This window comes from Panthera leo, chromosome B1 (genome assembly GCF_018350215.1).
Source record: "Panthera leo isolate Ple1 chromosome B1, P.leo_Ple1_pat1.1, whole genome shotgun sequence".
Classification (NCBI taxonomy): Eukaryota; Metazoa; Chordata; class Mammalia; order Carnivora; family Felidae; genus Panthera; species Panthera leo.
The window spans coordinates 133,536,357-133,560,785 of record NC_056682.1 but is presented as its reverse complement, the minus strand read 5'-3'; the positions used below and the strand labels follow the sequence as shown (position 1 = coordinate 133,560,785).

At 35.4% G+C, this 24,429-nt stretch overlaps 1 protein-coding gene across 7 annotated transcripts in view; it reads left to right on the top strand.

Annotated features, from left to right (window-relative positions):
* PTPN13 (protein tyrosine phosphatase non-receptor type 13) overlaps positions 1-24,429 on the top strand; it is a 227,101-nt gene that overhangs the window by 181,722 nt on the left and 20,950 nt on the right. For 4 of the 7 annotated variants that reach the window (XM_042935987.1, XM_042935988.1, XM_042935985.1 and 1 more), the window contains 16 exons: positions 814-960; positions 2,188-2,281; positions 3,132-3,217; positions 3,942-4,101; positions 5,677-5,891; positions 6,008-6,106; positions 8,109-8,467; positions 9,601-9,784; positions 11,620-11,778; positions 12,292-12,463; positions 12,564-12,774; positions 16,070-16,140; positions 18,778-18,839; positions 21,259-21,352; positions 22,026-22,163; positions 22,265-22,353. In XM_042935987.1, coding sequence (XP_042791921.1) covers positions 814-960; positions 2,188-2,281; positions 3,132-3,217; positions 3,942-4,101; positions 5,677-5,891; positions 6,008-6,106; positions 8,109-8,467; positions 9,601-9,784; positions 11,620-11,778; positions 12,292-12,463; positions 12,564-12,774; positions 16,070-16,140; positions 18,778-18,839; positions 21,259-21,352; positions 22,026-22,163; positions 22,265-22,353 — 2,340 coding nt within the window. The remainder of the gene's footprint in view (positions 1-813; positions 961-2,187; positions 2,282-3,131; positions 3,218-3,941; positions 4,102-5,676; positions 5,892-6,007; positions 6,107-8,108; positions 8,468-9,600; positions 9,785-11,619; positions 11,779-12,291; positions 12,464-12,563; positions 12,775-16,069; positions 16,141-18,777; positions 18,840-21,258; positions 21,353-22,025; positions 22,164-22,264; positions 22,354-24,429) is intronic. The other 3 variants (XM_042935989.1, XM_042935984.1, XM_042935986.1) reach the window with 2 other exon arrangements.

Below are 24,429 nucleotides of genomic sequence, written 5' to 3'. Positions count from 1 at the left end.
GAACTTGCTACCTGGTAACAGAAAGGAATGAATAATCAGGTTATGATTATTTTTTACAAGTCATTTATATCTTGCATATTTAACATTTCTATTAATAAGGGAATTTAATATCTGAAAATTCTGTTCTTAAGTAGCTCACATGATGGGCAGTTGACTTTACTGTTGATAGCTGAATTCTTCTGAAGTTCTGAATGTACAAAAATAATAAGAACAACAACATACAAAATTGCTCATTTCCTAGAAATGACATAAATTTAAACTCACATTCACAAGCGGATTCAGAAAAGACCCATAAGCTCTTTGTTCATGGAGGAACCAACATTCCTCACAAGAGGGTAATGCCCTTACAAATGGGTCTTAGGTATTGTTTATATTGGATTTGTAAATATAAGCAAAGTAAACATGAAGCCTACTCATCTTAGAGGTCCAAGTTAAAAGCTGCTGCTTTGATATATATTGATTTTTAAAGGAAATAGAAATACTTTCTACATTCAGGAGCATAAAAAGCATTGGACAAGGATTATGTAAAAGCTAGGTTTGAACTGGGTTCTGGGATTCCCTCTGCCTTATCTAGCTGTTTGACCTGAAGGAAGACCTTTAATGTCTAGACCTCAATATCCTTAACCATAAAATATGAAGGCATTGGATTAAATGATCTCTAAGATGTCTTCCTGCCCTCATGATCTTTGAATTTACTCTATCCTTTAATATCTTGCTTTTTCTTAATTTTTCTAAAAAACACATATTGATCTTCCAGTAGTAATTCATTCTGACTCTAACAAGAAATCCTTTTGTTTGTTTTTCTTTGTTAAGGAATCCTCCTCCTCAATGAATACATCCAACAAAATGAATTTTAAAACTTTTCCTTCATCACCTCCTAAACCTGGAGATGTCTTTGAGGTTGAACTGGCTAAAAATGATAACAGCTTGGGGATAAGTGTCACGGTACTGTTTGACAAGGTTTTCAAATGTTTTCTCTTCTCTATTTCCAGCAACCTATTGTATGCCAATTTATTAATTTATTTTGCTTCGAAAGGGAAACCTGTCAAATATTTCCAAAATTAAAAATTGAATTGTATCTTAAAACTTTTTAAAAAATAACTTTTGTGCTAGGCACTTTTTCCTGTGATTTAAAAGAAATTAGACAAGTCTATCTACTCAAACCCCTTACATTTCATAATGTTTAATCTGAATACAAGACTTAGAAAACATAAAATTAATAAGTATGTTTTGCATACATTTGACACTTCTGCATAAGCATGGAATAATACATTTTAACCCACATGATAAATAAATTCTAATGTATATTTATATGCCCTTTCTCTCCATAATATATCTAAATTTGTAAATGTGATTAGTATATTAAAATTAGAGGTTCCCAAGGAATATATGTACTTTTAAGGTAGTTAAAATATGAGCATAGGCTATTTGATGAAAATGCTTCAGACTTGTATTAATTCTAAAGTGTAACATTATCATTTATGACAGTTGAAGGGTATTGTTAGGTAGGAAAAGCCATTTAGAAACATGGTAGAAATAGCACTATTAATATACCGAGGTCAAAAAGAAAACCTAATGTTCTAGCACTTTTAAAAATATCATAATCCTTTACCTCTTGTCCTTAACTTCTTTAGAATTTTATTATCTTTCTGTTGTGTGGGGAAAGAAAAGCTGTATATCCACAAAAGATGGAGAATATACTCATTAGATCTCATCTACATTATAACAAAACTTACCTACCAAAGCCTTTTAAAATGAAAAAAAAAAAAAATGTTTTTCTTGACTCATGAGATTTGCAAGTTTCAGTTTAGCAGATATGATCTGAAGCAAATTATTCTATTTGCTGTTTTTTTCAGACAGTCATCTTCTACTAATTTTGCATAGATGGGTTTTGCTTCCTGCTTGCTCATAACTCATGGTATAGACTTACAAAGGGAGAGCAATTCTTCATACAGTCAAGATCTGACATGTTGTTTTCTGAGTAAAGAGTTTTTCTAAAATGTAACTGCTTTACATTTGGAAAACTTGGCTAGAAATATTCTTGGGTTTCGAATTAATTGCATGTGCTGATGTGGTACTGCTGCTTTGGCTGATGGATTGAACGCTTTCTAGGTCTCAGATTTGAAAGATGGAGTGTGAAATTTCTCATATTACAAAATGTTATTTTACTTGTCTTTTTCCATTTAGGGGGGTGTGAATACCAGCGTCAGACATGGTGGCATTTATGTGAAAGCTGTTATTCCCAAGGGAGCAGCCGAGTCCGATGGTAGAATTCACAAAGGTAGAGTGTGTGTGTACAGGAATTGCATATAGGATTATCATTTAACAAATAAAGTAGAAATTAGGAAATTCATAAAGACCTTTAAATATTCATAATAGAAGAACACATGCAATTTTTTTAAGACTAAAGCATTAAAAAAAACTCCTTGATGTCATTCCAAAACTCTTCTTTCCAGCCTAATCTCTAGTATCGGAAAATATCTTGACAGTGTTTCAGTTCATGTTTTGTACTTTCTGAGAAGCAAATTGCCAGAAAATGAGAAAGGAATAGTGCTCTTGTAAAAACACTGGCATCTACATTTTTAATAACAGCTAACTAGGTTAAAAGCCCTCCAGTCTCTCTACATTTATAGTCAGTTTATTTAAATTGACTTTATAGGGGCGCCTGGGTGGCTCAGTCAGTTAAGCCTCCGACTTCAGCTCAGGTCACGATCTCGCAGTCCGTGAGTTTGAGCCCCGTGTTGGGCTCTGGGCTGACGGCTTGGAGCCTGGAGCCTGCTTCCAATTCTGTGTCTCCCTCTCTCTCTGCCCCTCCCCCGTTCATGCTTTGTCTCTCTCTGTCTCAAAAATAAATAAACGTTAAAAAATTTTTTTTTAAAATAAAATAAAATAAATAAATTGACTTTATAATATATACAATATCTTCTTCTAAATTGTATTTAAGATTAGTCATAAAATTAGGAAAGAAAGTAAACACATATTAAAGAAACTCTGTGACAGAATTTTGTCCAGAATTTGTCTGAGTCTCTCCTTAAACAAATTAATACAAAACAAGACCACAAGATATTAGAAAGCATATAGAATCTTTATTTTATCATCTACTTTTCTCAAAATTGCTGTCTAATTTATAGGTGATCGTGTTCTTGCTGTTAATGGAGTTAGTCTGGAAGGAGCTACCCATAAGCAAGCTGTGGAAACACTGAGAAATACAGGACAGGTAATAAATAGCTCATTATACCAACCACTTAAGATAGCTTACAAGAACATAAGTAATTTGTGAATAATATCTGTCTCACTAAGATCTCCGAATTTATTAGTCAAGAAACCAAGCCTGATTCATGTAAACGTTCTAGTATTTTTTTCCCTTCAAATTGGGAAGCAGGTATTATTGCAAGAGGTTTTTCACTGAGGGAACTTGACTTTCTATATCACATTTAGCCATAATATTACCAGATCTGACGGGAGGAAGGGTGGAGTTTGCATTTTTTTTAACTTTTTGTCAACAAGGACAAACATCTAGTGATTTTCACTTCTAGTCATTTTTCAGCCCAAAGCTGAATTATTTTCTAAAGTTTACCAAATTATTTATAATGGTCTATGTATTATAGCATAGCGGTGTTTTTATTCTAGTGCCCAAATTTCTTATAACATGTTTATGTTATTTCTATAAGAGAGATTTTTCTTTTTAATTATTTTTTATACAGAAAATAAGAAAAACTTGACTCTGAAATTTTCAGTCCCTTGCTTTGTTTTTTGTTTTTGTTTTTTCCCCTCCCTCTATCTATGTTTTTGGGTTTTCTTTTTTTTCTCTCCCTCTATCTATATTTTGGTGGACCAGTTACTTTAAATGATTTTATAAGATCAACCATATAAAGTCCTCAAAATTTACCTACTTTCTTATAATTCTTCTTAGTTAATGAAATGCTATTCCATTTGTCCAGGTGGTTCATCTGTTATTAGAAAAAGGACAGTCTCCAGCATCCAAAGAACATGTCCCCATCACCCCACAGTGCACCTTTCCAGATCCAGATGCCCAAGGTCAAGCCCCAGAAAAGATGAAGAAAATGACTCATGTCAAAGACTACAGCTTTGTCACTGAAGGTCAGGCCTTGGGAGACTGTCATCTCACCTTTAACTTATTCTTGACTTAGTCAAAATTTGATTTTTGTATGTTGGATCATAATTCATGCCTGAGTCCCTCTAATTACTCTTGTCAAGTATAAATAATCTGATGGATCACTATACCATTTTTTTTTAAGGACATATATATGCACCTCTTAAGTCTGAAAGACCTTAGGTAATGAAGTCATGCATGAAACAACTTTTGGTCACTTAATAGTCCTTTGAATAGTTATAAAATTCAAATGAAATTTTCAAGGAAAAAAATAACTATAAATAATTGCTGAGAATGGCTTCAAACTCATATGAAACCTTGACTTGTAACATTTTCTATATTTTTGATTAATTCTGTGGACTTGTCAAGCTAACCCTAGGTAGAAATTCACCTCATAGTTCCCAGATCATGATCTTTCTTACAAACTTTGCAAGCTCTTGGACATACTGCTACTTGGTAGTAAAATAAGAAATTAAGAATAGGGGCACCTGCGTGGCTCAGTCCGTTAAGCATCTGACTCTTGATCTTAGCTCAAGTCATGATCTCACAGTTCAGGAGTTCGAGCCCTGCAGAGTCTGTCTGGGATTCTCTCTCCCTACCTCTCTCTCTGCTCCTCACCCGCTCTTGTTCTCAAAGTACATAAATAAAAGTTTTTAAAAAATAAGAAAATTAAGAATGAGGTAGTACTGAGCTTTTCATAAAGCTAAGTGTTCATAATACAGAAATACCCTTTATTCTGAGATTTCCATCTATCTCATTTTAAGGGGCATAAATGTCCTTTACTTTATAAATGCTGATGGTGGTATATACCATTGTTTTGCTTTTTATTTTAAATCCTTATTTGATTACCAAATGTTTAGTGCCTCAGAATTAGTTGCAAAAATAAGGAGAAAAAATAGCCCAGCCTGTATTATTTTATCTGATTATGAAAATAAAATTAGCATACCTACTTTACCTCTTTATACTGCCTTGTATTGTTTATTTCTTCCATCACTCCTTCCTTAAATATGTTACTTCATTCTTTTCTGGTTATTGTTCTTTCAACTTCTTTTGTTGATTGAAATTTGTTTATAATGCCATATCAATTTACTGGATTAAATTATACCTCACTGAAACACTGGAATGTCAGCTTACTTTCCCCTACCCTTCTCTAACATTTGCTTCACTCTTCTTACCATCTTTCTCCCATTGTGTCCCCAAACTTCCTTCATTCTTACCCTTCCCCAGATTTTTCTCTTTTTTTTTTAATGTTATTCTATAATCTTTGAAAACACATGGGATTAAAGCATAATTTTATTTTCAGAACCCAGATATCAAACCCTCTCTTCTGTTCAAGTAGCTTAGTTCATGCAGCTTAGTTTATTAAGTTTTTTTAATGATAGAGAGTGTGAAATAGGATTTGAATATAGAATAAAAGTACAGTAAGTGCCTGTAAAGCTGTAAATATTCTGAGAAGATGGGTTTTTTAAAATGTGTCTAAAAGCACATACGTTTGTATGTGCATATGTGTACACAGCACGATAAGAATATTTAAATTTTTTTAATGTTTTTTTTTTCTCCAGAGAATACATTTGAGGTTAAATTGTTTAAAAATAGCTCAGGCCTAGGATTCAGTTTTTCTCGAGAAGACAGTCTTATTCCTGAACAAATGAATGCCAGCATAGTAAGAGTTAAAAAGCTCTTTCCTGGACAGCCAGCAGCAGAAAGTGGAAAAATTGAAGTGGGAGATGTTATCCTAAAAGTGAATGGAGCCTCTTTGAAAGGACTATCTCAGCAGGTGAGCCCCCAGGTGTTGAATGTAATACTTCTAATAATGAGATGGATTAGCCTTTCATTATGATTTCATAGTGCTATCTTAACTGTATCTTCATTTGTCATTCATGGTACCCCTAGGAAGTCATCTCTGCTCTCCGGGGAACATCCCCAGAAGTATCCTTGCTTCTATGTAGACCTTCACCTGGTGTGCTACCAGAAATTGACCCTGCTCTTTTGGTGAGAACTATGAAAAGTTAATTTATATTTTTATAGAATAGCAATTGAGTGATTAATTCAGCTGTCATGGTTTTGTCACTGATTGATCTCCTGGGTCTCATCTACTTTATTCTTTAACTAGGAGTATCTTGGGTGTGTCACGTGACCTCCAAGTGCAGTCTGCATATGTAATATAAAGTAATTCAATTCACTTTCTCTTCTCTCCTTTCCACTTATAAAGTTCTAGGATGTTAGGAGTTTGTTTTCTAAGCATAAATAGGAAAAGATTTCAAATCATGGTTACAGGGGTGCCTGGGTGGATCAGTTGGTTAAGCATCTGACTCTTGATTTTGGCTCAGGTCATGATCTCATGCGTTCATGGGTCCGAGCCCCGCATTGGGCTCTGCAGAGCCTGCTTGTGATTCTCTCTCTCCGTCTGTCTCCCCTCCCTGCTCACACACTCCGCCTCTCTCTCTCTCAAAATAAATAAATAAACCTAAATTTAAAAAGTAAATAAATTAAAAATAAAATACAATAATGGTTACAAAGCCCTTCTGTCCATTTCTTCATTGAACCAAACTGGGAAGCATAATTCTCATTCTGAGCTAGTTTAAATAATAAAAACGATTTGAGGGGAGCCTGGGTAACTCAGTCCGTTGGGCGTCCAACTTCGGCTCAGGTCATGATCTTGCGGTTTGTGGGTTTGAGCCCTGCATTGGGCTCTGCACTGACAGTGTGAAGCCTGCTTAGGATTCTCTCTCTCCCTGTCTGTGTCTGCCCCTCCCCCCACTTGTGCTCGCTCGCTCTCTCTCAAAATAAATAAATAAACTTTAAACAAGTAAATACATAAATAAAATTTATTTGAGAGTTTTTGCCCTTATTTTTAATACTAGAAATCACAGAGCAAGCAATATGTTTGTCCATTTCCCTTTCTTATGTCAAGGAATAGCTAAAGGATCCAAAATCTATTTTGATGGTTATTTATAAATTACATGCTGATAGGTAGGAATCCATACATAGATGGATAATAATATTAATATAATTGAAGAAGGACAACTTTTGTCCTCTCTACTTTATAGTGTGTTCCATTACCAATAAACATGACCCCTGGGTATGAAAGGCAGCAGTGTCTGGCCCCAGAAACTTTGGTCTTTATGTCCGGGAGAGGGGTAGTTGTAGGATATTAATAGGAAAATATGATTTCTGTAAGGTGTATTATAAACAGCATTTTATGAGACTACATTGATTTTTGGCACCAGATAGGAAGAACTGAGTAGAACTCTCCTCTTAATGAGTATATAAATTGATACAATCTTTGTAGAAAGCAATCTGGAAATACTTAGCAAGGCCTTTCAAAGCATCCTATGTACTGACTATTATATAGAAAATTATAAGGAAATAATGAGAAACTCAGGTGAAAATGTACATACAAAAAAGCTCTAGATTTCTATTGTAGCAGAAAGTTAGAAGCAACTCTATAAAATAAAAGAATTCTGAAATAAGTAAAAGGTATAGCCATCTGTGGGATCATTACATAGTTTTGTGCAGTTTTTTTCAAAGCATATTTAAGGACCTCAGAAAAAACTCATGATCGAAACCTAAATTTCAAAGTAGGCTACAGGGGTGCCTGGCTGGCTCAGTTGATGGAGCATGTGAGTCTTGATCTCAGGGTTGTGAATCTGAGACCCACATTGGGTATAGTGATTACTTAAAAATAAAATCTTCCATGCTGTTCCACCATCTTGGCTCCCCCCTACTTAAAAATAAAATCTTAAAAAAAAAAAAGGTAAGATATAATATATAATTCTGATGTAAAGTATAAGTCATATGATATTAGTTGTTATCTTCGCATATATTTATATATGATTTTTCTGTGTAATGAGCATAGGTTACCTTTATTATCAGAAAATAATTGAATATTTTAATAGAAAGTGCTGCTGTTCAGCATGTTCCTTTTCAATTAAGTGTTTTAGCGTTAATATAAGTTGTCACACCCCGATCTCTTTAAATGTGTCCATTACAGACCCCGTTGCACTCTCCAGCACAAGTTCTCCCAAACAACAGTAAAGACCCTTCTCAAGCAGCATGTGTGGAGCAAGGCACCAGCTCAGATGAAAATGAAACGTATGACAAAAACAAGAAACAATGTACATCCAGGAGAGACAGTTACAGTGACAGCAGTGGGAGTGGAGAAGACGACTTAGTAAAAGCTCCAGCAAAGATACCAAATATGAGTTGGAGTTCAGCTTTGCATCAGACTCTGAGCAACATGGTATCACAGGCACAAAGCCAACGTGAAGCATCTAACGATCAGGAAGACACCATTTGTACCATGTTTTACTATCCTCAGAAAATGCCTAATAAACCAGAACTTGATGACAGGTATTGTCACTATTATGTGTAGCACTCAAAGCAACTGCTTCTTGTTTGTGACAGGAGCAGCAACATACATTTCTCTAAGAATGAAATATGTCTGTGTGAACTTCACAGTGATCAGGCAGATGATGGCTGTATTGGATATCCAGTTACTGTGACTGACAGTTTTAGTTAGCAAAACCGTAAGCTCTCTAGCCGTTCAGCCTGAGACTTGCTGCTCTCTTGAGTATATTTACTAGTAATTGGGAAAGTTGTTTGTATTTCACCATAATTCATATTACTTACAAGAAAGAGAAAAGACCTATTTTGATACTGATGGGGTAGGAGAATAGGGAGTACTAATACAAAGAGAAGTGATTGGTGGGGAGGAGACAGTTTGCAAAAGGTAAGCATAGAGGCAAAAAAAGGAAAAGACTACATCTGTACCTCTAACAATTATTCATACATTTTACTGTTTGGTTACATCTTTGTGTATATCTAGGTGCAACCATACTTGTTCAAGTTCTTTTGGTGTTTTGGGGCTTTTTTTTCCCCATTGGATCATCCAAAATAACCACAGGAATAAGACTTATATTCTTTTTCTATTTCTTCTCTTTCTTATTATGTTGAAACACATATTAGGCTTCTGAAAATATTGGCTTCAGCCTTTAGTTAATGACTAGGAATCAAAAGTCTATTTATTTAACCTGTCTTACTAATTTATGCAGCTTGAAGAGCTTCAAAATAGAATCTGGACAGGGGCACCTGGGTGATTCAGTCAGTTAAGTGTCCGACTTTGGTTCAGGTCACGATCTCACAGTTCTTGAGTTCGAGCCCTGTGTTGGACTCTGTGTGCTTTGGATTCTGTGTCTCCCTCTCTCCCTGCTCTTCCCCTGTTTGTGCTCTCTCTCTATCTCTCTGTCTCAAAGATAAATAAACATTAAAAAAAAAAAAGAATGTGGACAGAGAATAAAAATGGGTATTGTTAGCATCTAGCAGACATGAAATAAATTCATAGTCCAGAGTTAGGCAAAAATTAGCTAGGAATGCAATCATAAGCAGACATGAATATGTGTTAAGCGCTTTCTGTTTGTGGCACAAACTTACTGTATTGACATTGAAATGTATTTGAAAATAGTCTTGCTTCTTTCTCTCTGTAGCAATCCTCCTTCCCCTCTACCATTGGACATGACTCTTGGGCAGAGCTATCAACCCCAATCAGAATCTGCTTCCACTAATTCAATGGATAAATATCATATGCATCACATTTCTGAACCAACTAGACAAGAAAGCTTGACATCTTTGAAAAATGACTTAGAAAACCACCTTGAAGACTTTGAGCTGGTGAGTTGTTTCCTCTGTATTAAGAAAATTCTGGGGGCACCTGGATGGCTCAGTTGGTTAAGAGTTGATTTCATGAACTCATGTCATGAACTCATATCATGTCATGAACTCATGATCTCATGTCATGATCTCATTGTTTATGCGTTTAAGCCCCACGGAAGTCTCTGCACTGACGGTATGGAGCCTGCGTGGGATTCTGTCTGCTCTTCCTCCACTCACACCTTCACACATGCAATCTCTCTCTTTCTCTCAAAATAAATAAACGTAAAAAACAAATTCCATGTTTTGTCAGTTAAGATGTAGTTACACAAAGCTTCCCTTTAGGGAAAAGGCTGATTTTTGAGTAGGTTCATATCCAGGTCCAGTAAGTAGATAACATATCTGCTGTGTTTCTCTGCCAAGAACCAGGGGAAAAGACAAAAAGACCTGGAAATAAATCCTGACGCTACCACTGACTTGCTATAATTTGGCAGATGCCTATGGAAGGCATCTCATTCATCTGAGCCTTAGTAGTTCTGGCTATAAAATGGGGCTAGTAACCTCCTAGGACTGTGATGAGGATTAAAAGAAATATAGGTAGAGTACCTAATACAGTTATCTACTATTTCCCGAATCCTGATGAGTTGCCTATTTAATTTTTAATCAAATTTGAATGTAAGTTTTTCTCTTCCACACTTTTTTGTATATGCCCAAATGGAATCCTTTACATTGTACAAATAACCCTATAACTTCTGAATCTTAAAATTCAGTTTGGAAGCCAAATCTCCAAGAATAATATCCTTTACATTGATTGAAAGTCAGCCTTTTTCAATATTGTTTTTATTATCCAAGTAATAAATATTTATCATTGGAAAATTAAAAAAACAGATTTAAAAAATACTGAAACCACTGATAATCTCACCACCTAAAAATCATAAACATTTTGGAGTTAATCTCTTCAGATACTTGGTTTGCCTAGAAGAGTGTGTGTGTGTGTGTGTGTGTGTGTGTGTGTGTGTGATATATACATCTTCAGTTTCATTCTCAGCAATAGAAAATAATCTTTTCGAAAAGAGAAAAAAAGCTTTGCAAGATTTCCTTTAGAAGTGTGTCATCACCCCTGTAAACTGTAAGCAACCTTCATATCTCATTCAAAATCTTTTTTTTTTTTTTTAATTTGAGAGAGAGAGAGAGAGCATAGGCAGGGGAGAGGGGCAGAAGGACAGAGAGAGAGAGAGAGAGAGAGAGAGAGAATCGCAAGCAGGTTCCAGAGTCAGCATGGAGTCCAACACAAGGCTTGATCCTACAACCCTGGGATCATGACCTGAGCCAATGTTAAGAATCGGATGCTCAACTGACTGAGCTACCCAGGTACCCCTCAGTCAAAATCTTTAAAAAAAATTTTTTGTACAACTAAATGAAGTTGTAATATCTAATCACCTAAAGGCTTCATGTTTTTACAAGAAAACCTTTTCTTTTGTGGCTCTTGGCATCTATCTTAATTGCTCAGAAATAGATGAAGAATTTTCCTACACCTTCCCCTCAAAATATATATCAAAGGATCATCAAAGTATAACCATTCATGTGTCCTTGTTTACCTTGAAAATACAAAAATTGAAGCATGAGTAAGTTTTGTCTCAGCTATCTTTAGACAACACATAGTGTTGCTTCTAAACCCAACTCTTAGATGGGGATACATTCTATCTAGAATTGGATAGACCTAGCTTCACTTGGCTGAGATCAGTAATCTTTTAAGGTTTGATTTCCTCCTCCGCTATTCAGTAGAAATAATAGTCATCTCTGTTCGTCAATGGGCAAAAATAGACAACCTAAAGAGTCGCTGTTTTCTTCCCTAGGAAGTAGAACTCCTCATTACCCTAATTAAATCAGAAAAAGGAAGCCTGGGCTTTACAGTAACCAAAGGCAATCAGAGTATTGGTTGTTATGTTCATGATGTCATTCAAGATCCAGCCAAAAGCGATGGAAGGCTAAGACCTGGGGACCGGCTCATAAAGGTGAGACATTAAAGAATGGATTTATGCAAATGTGGCCAGAGACCAAGTCAGGGCTGGAGAAGGAAGAACAAGAAGGTTGAGTTAATATAACACTCCATTTCTTTGTTTGGTTTATGTTTTCCTTCTCCACCTCTTAAAAATAAAGGCCTTTGTATAGTTAACAGTTTAGGGAATGCTGAAAGTGCCCTTTTTAATTTGAAAGTTCCTCTACTCTTACTTAAAGCATTACATAAGCTGTCTTGAGTCTTAGGGACAGAAAGTTTCTTAAATTACCATGAGGATAAATTTCCTATATTAGCAAAATAATGATGCATTTGTTAGATATTTTACGTTATTATTTCACATGTAATTACTTGCTCATTGTACTTATGATTTCCACAGTAAAGGGAATTAGCAATAAATTAGAGACCATTCTCTTACTGGCTAAGGTAGAGCTAAGGAGATTGCTGTATTTTCATGGCAACTTCTCTTTCCAAAACTGTAATCTATTTTGCCTCTTTCTCATTTTTGTAGGTTAATGACACAGATGTGACAAACATGACTCACACAGATGCAGTGAATCTGCTCCGAGCTGCACCCAAGACAGTCAGATTAGTCCTAGGACGAGTTCTAGAATTACCCAGGATGCCAGTGTTGCCTCATTTGCTACCTGACATTATATTAACATGCAACAAAGAGGAGTTGGGTAATGCACATTCAGGCTGTGTGCAGTGTGATTTTGTTGGCTAGGTTAAAAGTAAGTACTCTTAAGACTAAGGAAAACCAATATTTTCTATTCCCTGAAGGTTTTTCCTTATCTGGAGGTCATGACAGCCTTCATCAAGTGATATATATTAGTGATATCAATCCGAGGTCAGTTGCAGCCATTGAGGGTAATCTCCAGCTATTGGACATCATCCACTATGTGAACGGTGTCAGCACACAAGGAATGACCTTGGAAGAAGCTAAGAGAGCATTAGACATGTCGCTTCCTTCAGTGGTGCTGAAAGCAACAAGGTACTCTGCAATTACTTGTGGGTTTTGTGTGTTTGCTCATGTTTCAGGCTGTTGATCACACCTACGTTATCTTAAAAAGATATTCCTGAATTAGTAACTCACAGACTAAACTGGCAGTTTATAAAGCTAGAACAGACTTCTTAATAGGAGATTCCAAGAGCACTTTAAGTGGATTAGTGTTTGGATACATATTTGCAGTTGATAATAGGGTGGTTACCACATTTGTCAGGATGTTTTCAATTGCAAGTAAAAGAAAATACAACTCAACAGTGGTTTAAACAATAAAGGGAACTTACTAGTTTATAGGATTTAAAAGTGCAAAGATGAGGTGGTCATCAGGTGAAATTTGATGCAGGCTATGGCTCCATTTTTTGCTGTTTTCAATTACCCTCTTTTCTGTGTATGTGTTTCCTTCATGATTGTTAAGTGGCTTTGTCACTTAACACATGGCACCGTCCAGAGCAATCTTCTAACAATTCTCACCAATAACCATGGTAAAGCAAGGACTGTCTATTTCTTGCCTTAGACCTAAATTAAGGCTATCCCTTGAATTGAGACAAAGAAATAAGAATATATCAATTGGCCTAGGCCAGTCCTGGCCCATTCCCAGAGCTGGAACAGAGTTAGTTCTGCCCAAACGTCATGTCTACAGCCAATGAGGCATAGAATTGTCACTTTCACCATACCTCATGACAATTTCACATTGTAAGAAATGCTAATGGCAACTTTTCCTTCACTTAATAATAGAAATAAATTGAAAAAAAAAAATGTATGCATTAGTTTCAAATTACTACAAATATAGTGGCATAAATGATAAGTTTATTAATAGTTCTGGAGGTCAGAAATCCAAAATGAAAAAAAAAAAAAAGATCCAAAATCCAAAATGGATTTCAGTTGGCTAAAATCAAGATGTTATCAGGGTTGCATTCCTTCTTTAAGAGGTTACAGGAGAAAATCCATTTCCTTGCCTTTTCCACCTTCCAGAGCTTCCCTTCCATCCTCAAAGCCAGCAGGCATAATACTCTACTTATGTTGTCACATCTCTTTCTCTGACTCTCTTTCCTCCCTTCCTCATTCATTTATAAGGACTTCTGTGATTACATTGGGCCCACCCAAGATAATCTCCTCATCTTTAGATCCTTAACTTACATCTTTAAAATCCCTTTTACCCTGTAAGGTAACATATTGACAGGTTTGGCAGATTAGGATGTAGCCACCTTTGTGGGGCCATTATTCTGCCTACCGTAATGTACACACAGCCAGACTTTCTAAATTACACATTTATGTGACATTTATGTCTGTGATACATGGTGAGTTTTACATAGTATGTCTTTAAAAGTATAGAAAATGTAATTAAATAATTTGATCATAAACATTTGTTCCTTCTAAACCTTTAAATTTGATTGTGTACTTTTTTTCTTTGAATATAATCCCTAGTCTGTTTCCCTCATATATTTTTTTTTTTTAAGTTTATTTATTCATTTTGAGAGAGAGAGAATCCCAAGCAGGCTCCAGACTAACATTGTTAGTGTAGAGCCCGACATGGGGCTCAATCCCATGAACTCCAAGATGATGATCTGAACCAAAATCAAGAGCCAGATGTTTAACCTACTGAGCCATCCAAGCACCCCTACCTCATATATTTCTAAAAATTAGATTGGAATACATTTATTTTCATAGGTGTAGCTGAATGTTAATGAGTGAAAGAGGAAAGTGTTCAATCTGGAAAATATTTTTGTGAAAATTAACATCTCTGTGAACCATAGAGCCAGCTAATTTTTTTGCCTCAAAACTAGTAGAGTACCCTTCATGCTAGCTCTAAAATCACTCTCTTTTGCCCTTCTGCTTTTCTCTTCACTTTAGTCACAACAGATATAGTGGTGCTAGTCACAATTACTTTCCCCTTCATTCTTCTTCCAGCTCTCTCCACTACTATATATATCTACCCTCTTTGAAGCCCACAGCCAGCAATAACAGAGAGGTATATATTTGTGGTAATTGTCTGTATGTCAAGAACTGTACAGGGTCTGTGGTCTTACCCAACTTGCAAGCTAATAAGCCAGCCTGTTATTGTTTCTTGGATGCTGGTAGAAGGTATGAAACTCCTGGGTCAGAGACAAAATACTTTTTTGGTAACCACAAGCAACAATGGCATGGTATTGGGACAAGTTCCACACATCTTCTAAGTCTCCTGAAGATGACACATGTGGCCTAGTGGATTCCTGCACATGCAGTGGGTTGTAGTACCAGAGAGAAATACCATGAGAAGAAGAGGAACCCTGCCCTTCATGGCAGCCTGTAAGAAAACCTGCTTTTTATTTGGAGAAAGAGCCTCCCTCATCCCTCAAGCTTGCTCATCACAAACATAGCCTTGAGAACTGGCCCATATAAAAAGCAGTCAGGGCCTTTCATTTCTAGGGTACCCAGGAAGAATATGTAGGATGTGTAGGGCCCATAGTAAATTGCTTCTCCCAGCACTATATACTTTAGGCAACCTCCCTTTTCTCTCAAGTACTAGCAGTGTTAAGATTGCATACCAGTCCTCTGTTTCCAAGGTGATGTCTTTAACAGTTTTTCACATTGGGTGGTACTATCCTTCTTATAATCTTTTAAATATATATATACACATACATATATATATATATATATATATATATATATATACACATACATATATATATACATATATATATGTATGTGTATATATATATAATGTATATGTATATATAATATATGTATATTGTATATGTATATATATAATGTATATGTATATATAATATATGTATATTGTATATATGCATATATGTTTATATGTATATATATAATGTGTATGTATATATAATACATATGTATATATATTGTCTAGATTTTCACTTTAAATAACTTTTTTAAAAGCATGTATCAAGGGTTTCAGATATACAAAACTTAGTCATCTATAATTCCTAAGTTATCTTTGAACCATCACCTGAATGACAGTGAACTAAGTTATTAGATCATGAATATTACAAGTGTTTTAAATGAGGGGAAATACAGTAATGTGTTAATCCTAAACCCAGAGAAAAATTATGTAAAGAAATGATTCTTAATCTTTTTTGGGTCAAGAATATCTCCCTCTAGAAAAGAGGTAGATGAAAACTGATAAATATTTTGTCTACAGCTTCCGGGTGCCTAGACCCCCTGAAGCCTATCTGGAATAAAATTCTTGTGGCTCAATAGTTACCAAGTGGTTTGAAGGGTATTTAAACAAACATCTTAAATAATTTGGAATTGCCTTTTTTTTTTTTCTATAACACAGAGATGGCCATCCAGTGGTCCCCAGTTCCAAGAGGCACACTCTTGCAACCCCACAGTCAACCAAAGTCAACGGTAAGGATACATTCATTTTGTGACACAAGTAGTTATGCAGAGATAACTATTTTTTTTTCCCAAAAGCAAAATTGGAGACTATCACTACAGTGTTTTTATCACCCTTCCAGAGTGCTTTTCAGGATCTAAGTACAAAAAATCACATTTAAATAAAAGCATCTCTAAAATTCAGTGCGTAATAGGAAATAGTTGAGCAGCATGGACCATGGGATTTACAGCCAGATAGACCTGAGTTTATAAGTTCTGTGTGCCCTTAGGAAGTTACTTGATCTGTATCCAAGCTTCTATTTCCTATTAGTAAAATAAAAATGTTAGTACTATCTATCTTATAAGGTTATACTGAAGCATAAATGCAATAATAATATGTAAAATGCTTATCATAATGATTGTCACATAGCAATTTATTCAGTTATTGAGTCTCTTCTGTGTGCCAGGCATTGGTCTGGGCATTGGGAGCATGGCAATGAATACACAAAGTATCTGTCTTATATCCTAGCATAATAAAAGAAATTGTAGTATTAGTGGTCGCAACCCCTGCTAACATAAATTTAATGCTTATTCTTCAGAATAAGCATTCTTCTAAGTGCATTAGTCCTCAAAACAACCCTGTGAGAATAGTGTTACTATTATCCTCCGTTTATAGAAGGAGAAACTGAGACACAGAGAAGTTTGATAACTTACCCAAACTCACAGAGTTAATAAATGGGAGAGCCAGAATTTAAACCTGGGGTTTCTGATTCCATGCTCTCATTCACATAATCGGGTTCAGTAAACGTAGCTTCTGATGCCCATGATAAGAATGATAGACGTGGGAATGTGGTTGAAATTAATGTATTTGAAATGTGAATTCAGTACTTCATACATAACTAAACTTTTAGGTTATCAGGCAGTAACATCTACCAAAAGAATCTCACTACTACAGTTGTAGTTTATCTTCAAAACACTAAATTACATCTGTTCCCCTCCTCGCCAGTTTTCTTGAATGCCTTAGGGATCTCAGCTTCTCTCTAATAGCTCCAGTTCACGTTAGAGAGGGACTATCTCACAGAACAGTCAGGAGAGCATTTTTTCTAGTGACTTACGGGTAGTTACTTGTTGCCTGTTTGTAGTTTCAGAGCTAAAGAGAGCTAAGCCCTGCCCACCTTGTAGAAACTGCCTAGCGAACTGTCTTTATGGGGTTCTCTCACTTGACTCCCTTAGAACTGATCCTTTATGAGTTCTGAAAATCAGTATCAATAATAGGAACTCTCTTATAGTGATGGGAATATAAAATGGTACAACCATTTTATAAAACAGACAATTTCTTTAAAAAGTTCAGCATGTGCCTCCCATATGATCCAGCCATTCCACTCCTTTTTGTTTACCCAAGAGAAAAGAAAGCATATATCCATACACAAAAAACTGTACATGAATGTTTTAGCAGCTTCCTTTGTGAAAGCCAAAATCAAAAACCACTCAAATGTCCAAAAACTGCTGAATGAAGAAACCAATTGCAAAATATCCAAACAACAGTACTATTCAGTAATAAAAATGGTCTGGTACTCATAGCAACCTAATCAAAATAACCCCTCCAAATAAGACAGCTGAGTGAAAGAAGTCAGACAGAAAAAAGTTTATACTGTGTGATTCCATTTATTCAAAATTAAAGAAGATGGAAGTCATAGTGACCGAAAGTAGATTAGTGGTTGCTTAGAGACAAGGTGAAGGGCAATTAGGGGAACAGGAGGGAGACAGTACAAATAATAAGCTATGATGTTCTGAACTATTCCAATATGACTTTTTGAACTAGTAGTTTATTACTGGTATGCTCTTTCAGTACTTTCCTTGGAAGGTTGATAATGTTTTATACCTCCTGGAAATAATATTAAAAAACATTCTTGACTGTTTGTAATAACATCATCCACATAATTATAGAAATTTCATGTCAACCTTCATCTTTCTAGGTGGAATTATTTTTAGGTCATTTTCAAATAGAAGTCCTTGAGTACACAGATGGGTACATTTTTTTTCTTTTCTGTTCTTTTCTTTTTTAACTTTCCAAACTCTGCTATATGTTTCAAAGTCTCTTAAAGATATAATTTGATGAATCAAATTATTTTTAAATATGATTTTTAACTGTAATATGTATTACATTTTTAATGTAATATGTATTGAATCTTTGTACTGGTGGCTAAGAGTTAAAAGTAACATTTGGTTTAGACATATATTAAAAGTTCTGTTTAGTTGTATCCGTAACTTACTTTACTGTGTTAAATTGATAGCCGTTATGAAATGATATGAATGGCGCACTATCTTTCCTTAAATAGTGAAGTTAGTGTAGATCAGTACCTGTGATGCCTCTCCCATTCAGTTGAGAGAATTTACATTCAGTGTCTGATACTAGAACCATTCAGACCGAACTGAGCTTTTGTGCAGACTAGTATTTTCTTTTAAGAAATTAGCTTTTTCCTTGGGATAAACCCTTTTCTAATATTTGATTTTGTGTAGCTGGTTTTAAATCATTTTGCAATATGACCTCTTTTAGTGCACTAATGAAAATAAGAACATGCACAGAAGTGTGGGTTTTCTTTCACTGTTTTGATGTCCCTATTGGGTTCCAACTGGCTCTTCTCTTACTCTCTGTGTTGTTCCTTTCAGGTCACCACACTGTGGAGCCTTGCCACAAGCCTGTCCTCACTCCTAGTAATTCATCCTCCAAGGTAAGGAAAAGGCTGCCTTCTTCCTGTCATACTGCCTTATCTAAATACCCAGCTTGTTTGTGTCTTGAACCAAACTGATTTCGCATTTAAATATTTGCCTTTTTTAGATACACGTACTGATATAAGGAATATATTTTAGGGAACTAAATAGACCTTGCTGAATAAAGCACACAGTGTAAAGGTCCTACATGAGCAACCCTACATCATTTGGCACATATTCAGCTCTTATATAAGCTAATCTCTTAAATGGATAGCTTCAATACTTAGATCTTTTTATGAAAGTTCACAGTTCTTTTGGTTGTGTGTTAGATACCCAGAAGAGAAGAACATACATAATTAAGAGTAGAATTGGTCCTTTGAGTTAATAGTGGTCAACAGTGACCCTCAAATGACAATCCTCTACTGCTAGTAAGGAAAAACAGTACTGACAAAAGAAATAGACATACTTGCTTTTAGAAGGACATGGAAAATGCTTTACCTCATAATAAAATGTAAGAACCTAGGGGCGCCTGGGTGGCTCAGTCGGTTGGGCGTCCGACTTCGGCTCAGGTCACGATCTCGCGGTCCGTGGGTTCGAGCCCCGCGTCGGGCTCTGGGCTGATGGCTCGGAGCCTGGAGCCTGCTTCCGATTCTGTGTCTGCCTCTCTCTCTGCCCCTCCCCCGTTCATGCTCTGTCTCTCTCTGTCTCAAAAATAAATAAACGTTAAAAAAAAAAAAAAAAAAATGTAAGAACCTAAATCATTTAAGATTAACAAAGAAAAATCTGGAGGTGAATTAGCAAAGCTACTTTAATACATAGCTGAATTCCACTTCAAGCTTTCTCTTTAAGGCTATGTGTATGCCCATTCATTTGGCTAACATTTCTTTTTATGATTTTCTTTTGGCATGTAATGAACATTCTAAAACGATCCCAGCTGGATATCCACTTTGTGGAATTGTTTAATCCCACACACATCCCATACAGTCTGAGCCCCACTATTTGAATGCCTTTCCACATAAGCTCCAGAGCTGAGGCATTGGTCTCCTAGTAATCTGAAAATCCTGTCATCTCAGCAAAATCTGGACAAAAGCTGGATTTAACATAGAAGGAAAATTTAGTGACCAGAAGGCCAAAATTCCATGCCTTTCACCTCACTGGTCCAGCAAGTCTTTAAAAGATATTGCAATAGAAGAATTATTAGGCAGAAATGATTGGGGCACAGAAATAAAAATGCCTTGGTCTTGGTATGTTTGTGGATTGAGAGAAAGCAAGACCCACTATTCCCTGTTTATTCATAAGGTCTACAGTTACACAGAGCTGGAACACCTGGATTTTCATGTATTTCTAGTGTTAGTCATGTTGTATGGTGCTTATTTTCTTTTTAAATATCAGCATGTTGTTGAAAGGGAGAAGGGGAGAATTTCTTTTTAAGTTAACATAAAACACTCAGAAGCTAGGACCTTGGTTATTCATGGTTGCAAACATTTTTTGTTGGAGTTAAAGTCTTTCAGGAAGTGTCTCAAGCAATACTCTGTCCTTGATGCTAATGTCTGTGCTATGAATTTCTCATGAAGATTGGAGTTTCACAATCCAGTAAAATCTGACATTGTGTAACCATTATGTATGAAGAAATAATTCTATTGCGTCTATCATTTCTACTTTTTATCTTGATAAAAAGAGTAAAATCTTTGGAGCAAACCACCTTTTATTTGTGTAAAATTATTTCATTTTATCCTAACCATCTAATTTTGCATTTTTACCCAAATCATTTTTCTTTCAATAGGCCATGTACCATGAAGTGTTCACAATTTACCATTGAGTTAGAAAGTTAAATTCTGTTCAATAAGTAATTTGTAGTTATGAATCCATTGTTATTCTTCTTAAATTGAGATGAGATTTAGACTAGACTTAAAAATCTTTATATCCAACAGTTGACCAGGATGTGAAACTGGAGTTTATGTCCAAGTCACAGCTTCACAAATACTTAAAAGATTTTTTCCCTTTCCCCCAACTTATTAGTTTAGTAATCCTATAAAACTTTTAGAAAAGATTTAAAGGAAGACAAGTCTCATAAAATATGCCTCAAAAAAGAGATTTCTGCACTCAAATAAGCTTAGGAAATACTACATAATAGACTCTTGGCAACTCAAAATTTATATTAGTAAACACTGTGAGAATTCTTAGAATAGAAATACTGATTTGATGTTGTATTATGTGCTGTTTCCAGAGGTTTTTGGTGATGGAAAGTCCCATTCTCTTTGTACATTCCATTGTACTGATGTTTCCTAGAAACATTCATCTATCATGGAGAGATATCAAATGGATTATGTACAAAGAAAGAGGGAGAGAAGGACACGATGGGGCAATCTACAGTCCCTCCCTAATCCTGGAAGTTAGCAAAATAGTAAACTAATGATTTGCTCTGGTTTCATACTTTAGGTTAATGGGGAAGAAATAATTGAAGTTTTGTGCCCTGAAGGAAAATGCTCTACTTATCAGATGAAGGGATCAACAGACTTGATTCTCTCCAAAGGTAGTTTTTCCAAATCAGTCATCCAATTACTCTAAATGTCCTAATAGTTCAGGTAATAAAGAAATATTAGGTATTGGGCTTACATGTTTCTATAGTGTAACAAGGAAAGATTGTTGTCCAAAGAAATAAAAGAACAATGTAAAATTAATTATTGTTCATTGCATTACTGTACAAATGTGCTGTATCCTAATATTAAAAATATTTTTAGATGATTAAAAAGATAGCTGGTTTTGTTTGAATAGTGTTTCTTACATTCCTTGGAAGCAGCAATTCACAGGTAACCTAATTAGAAATTTTTTCTTGGACATGTATGGGCTACCCTATTATATCCTTAATTTTTGTAACCTAACTTCTTGAGTTTCTTTCATGAATTAGTAATTTGGAATCAATTTAGGAAAATAAGCATTAAATTCTTGATGTCTCATGGAAAGATTTATTCACAGACATAGATTTTGGTTTGTTCTTTTTAAGCTACATTTGTGTGATCTTCTGTCACAGCAGCCAGAGGAGTGCTAGAACTAGAAATGGCTGGGTTGCATGAGTCTAACCGCTTTTCCAATCATGGCTGCCTTTCAAAGTAGATGCTTGAAATTTGAAAGACCTGATGTAGCGTCTCTTTCTCAAATCAATATTTTTTAAAGTAAAATCTCATATAAAATTACTGTTTTTCAAGAATCTAATGTACAAGAAGATGATATTTATGATGATCCTCAAGAAGCTGAAGTTATTCAGTCTCTGCTGGATGTCGTGGATGAGGAAGCCCAGAATCTTTTAAACCAAAATAATGCAGCAGGAGATGTCAGTGTTCCAGGTAGATGAACCAGAATGAATAAGTTGGTACACTAAGGAGTGCAAGAAGGAGGCCTCTAGGAAGCATTTTAATTTCTCTTGGCCCACTTATTTCTTCCCCAGGTTCATTGAAAACCAATGGGAAGTTATCTGAAGGGAGAGCAGAAGATACAGACTGTGATGGTTCACCTTTACCTGAAGACTTTACAGAGGTAAGGATAAGAGCTAGATAAACACCATAGGAGGTTATCTCTTGTTAGAATTATGTATCTTCTTACATAAAGTTTGTTTTCTCTGCTGAGGCTTTATCTCTGCCTCCACCAACCCCCCATTTCTGATTTTCCAACACCGCTCATCCCCTGCCCCAACTCTGGCATTTGCAGGTTTATGTTTACTTGTCTGGTTCCTGTAGACATTTGACTTTGCAGCCTATCCAGTGTGCTAGGGCTGCCACAACAAAATACCACAAACTGAAAGACTTAAGAAACAGAAATTTATTTTCTCACAATTCTAGAGGCTGGAAGTCCCAAGGTGCCAGCAGAGTTGGTTTCTGGTGAGACCTCTCTCCTCCGCTTGCAGATGACCACCTTTTCACTGTGTCCTCACATGCCCATTCGTCTGTGTTCATGCACCCCTGGTGTCTCTTCCTTTTCTTATAAGGACACCAATCCTATTGGATTAGAGCCCCATCCTTATGACCTTATTTAGCCTTAATTACCTCCATAAAAACTGTCTCCAAACAGTCATTTTGGGGTTAGGGCTTCAACCTGTGAATCTTGCGAGGGACACAATTCAGTCTATAACAATCTATTCTTTAACAAGTTATAAAATATAATTAAATAAAATTTCATTCACAATAGTTAAATAAAAGTATAGGCATAAATTCAACCCAAATGTACAAAACCTATATTATGAAAACTTTAAAACTCTACAAAGAAGCAGAAGAAATATTAAAGAGAAACATTTCTTATTCCTTGATAGAAAAACCCAAAATTTAACTTCTCCCTAGATTTACCCATAAATTAATATGGTCCCATAAAATATTTCAACTTTTTTTTTAATGTTTATTTATCTTGAGGAGGGGAGTATGAATGGGTAAGGTTAATAATGATGGGTAATGGGGCAGATAAAGAATGGGTAAGGGGAGAGAGAGGGGGAAAAGAGAGAATCCCAAGCAGTCTCACTCTGTCAGTGCAGAGCCCAATGCAGGGCTCAATCCCATGAACCATGAGATCCTGATGCTGAGCCTAAATCAAGAGTCCAACACAACTATCTGAGCCACCTAGGAGCCCCTTCAACTTTTTTTTAATGAGAGGCAGACTAGCTTGGTAAAATGATTTTAAAGTTCACTTGGAAGAAATTAGGATGTAAAACTGTTCAGGACAAATCTAAAAATTAAGGTTTATGGAAGGAGAATATTCCTACCAATTATTAGTAAATATCATGTAAGTTGTTCTACCACCAAAGTGCAGATAGATCCCGCAAATATACACGTTGAGAATTCAAGATGTTAAAGACCAAACATTTTGGGACAGTCCATCCTTTAAATTTAATAAATTGACGCTTGAATATATGGGACATCTGCTTCAGAAGAGATTTTGACTAATAGTAAACAAAACAAAGAAAGTGAAAAAACAAATTCAGGAAAGGAGAAAACAAAGTACTGAGATAAAAACATGAAGAAGTTATATTTGTATCAAACTCTAAATGTGTTAAAATCACTATGGAAATTATATTCATAAGCAGACAAATTCAAAAAAGACAAATATGACTAATCTTCGTAGCTGAAAGGAAGACTAAGCCAGTATTCTGGAAACGTTTTCTGTTTCATTTTAAATTTCTAGAATGTTGCCTACATTTGAGTAGTTTTAAGAGTTACCTAGAATTTCTGAAAATATTTAGTTTTTCATAAGTATGCTTCTTTGGGACCACCCTAAACAAATTGTAGATTATTTATTGAACTGGCTCATAATAGTGTGTTCTACAACCCTGGAAGTTGTTTTGTTTTTGTTTCTTTAACTTTTATTATTGAAGTGTAGTTGAAATACAATGCTCTATTTTCAGTTATGCAACATAGTGATTTAACAATTCTGTACATTATGCACTGCTTACCACAGTAAGTGTAGTTAACCACCTGTCATCCTTCAAAGTTATTACAATGTTAATGATTCTCTTTCCTGTGCTATACTTTTCATTTGGTGACATTTTTATAATTAATTAATTTATTTTAGGTAGCTCCATGCCCAGAATGGGGTTTGAATTCATGACCCCAAGATCAAGAGTCACAT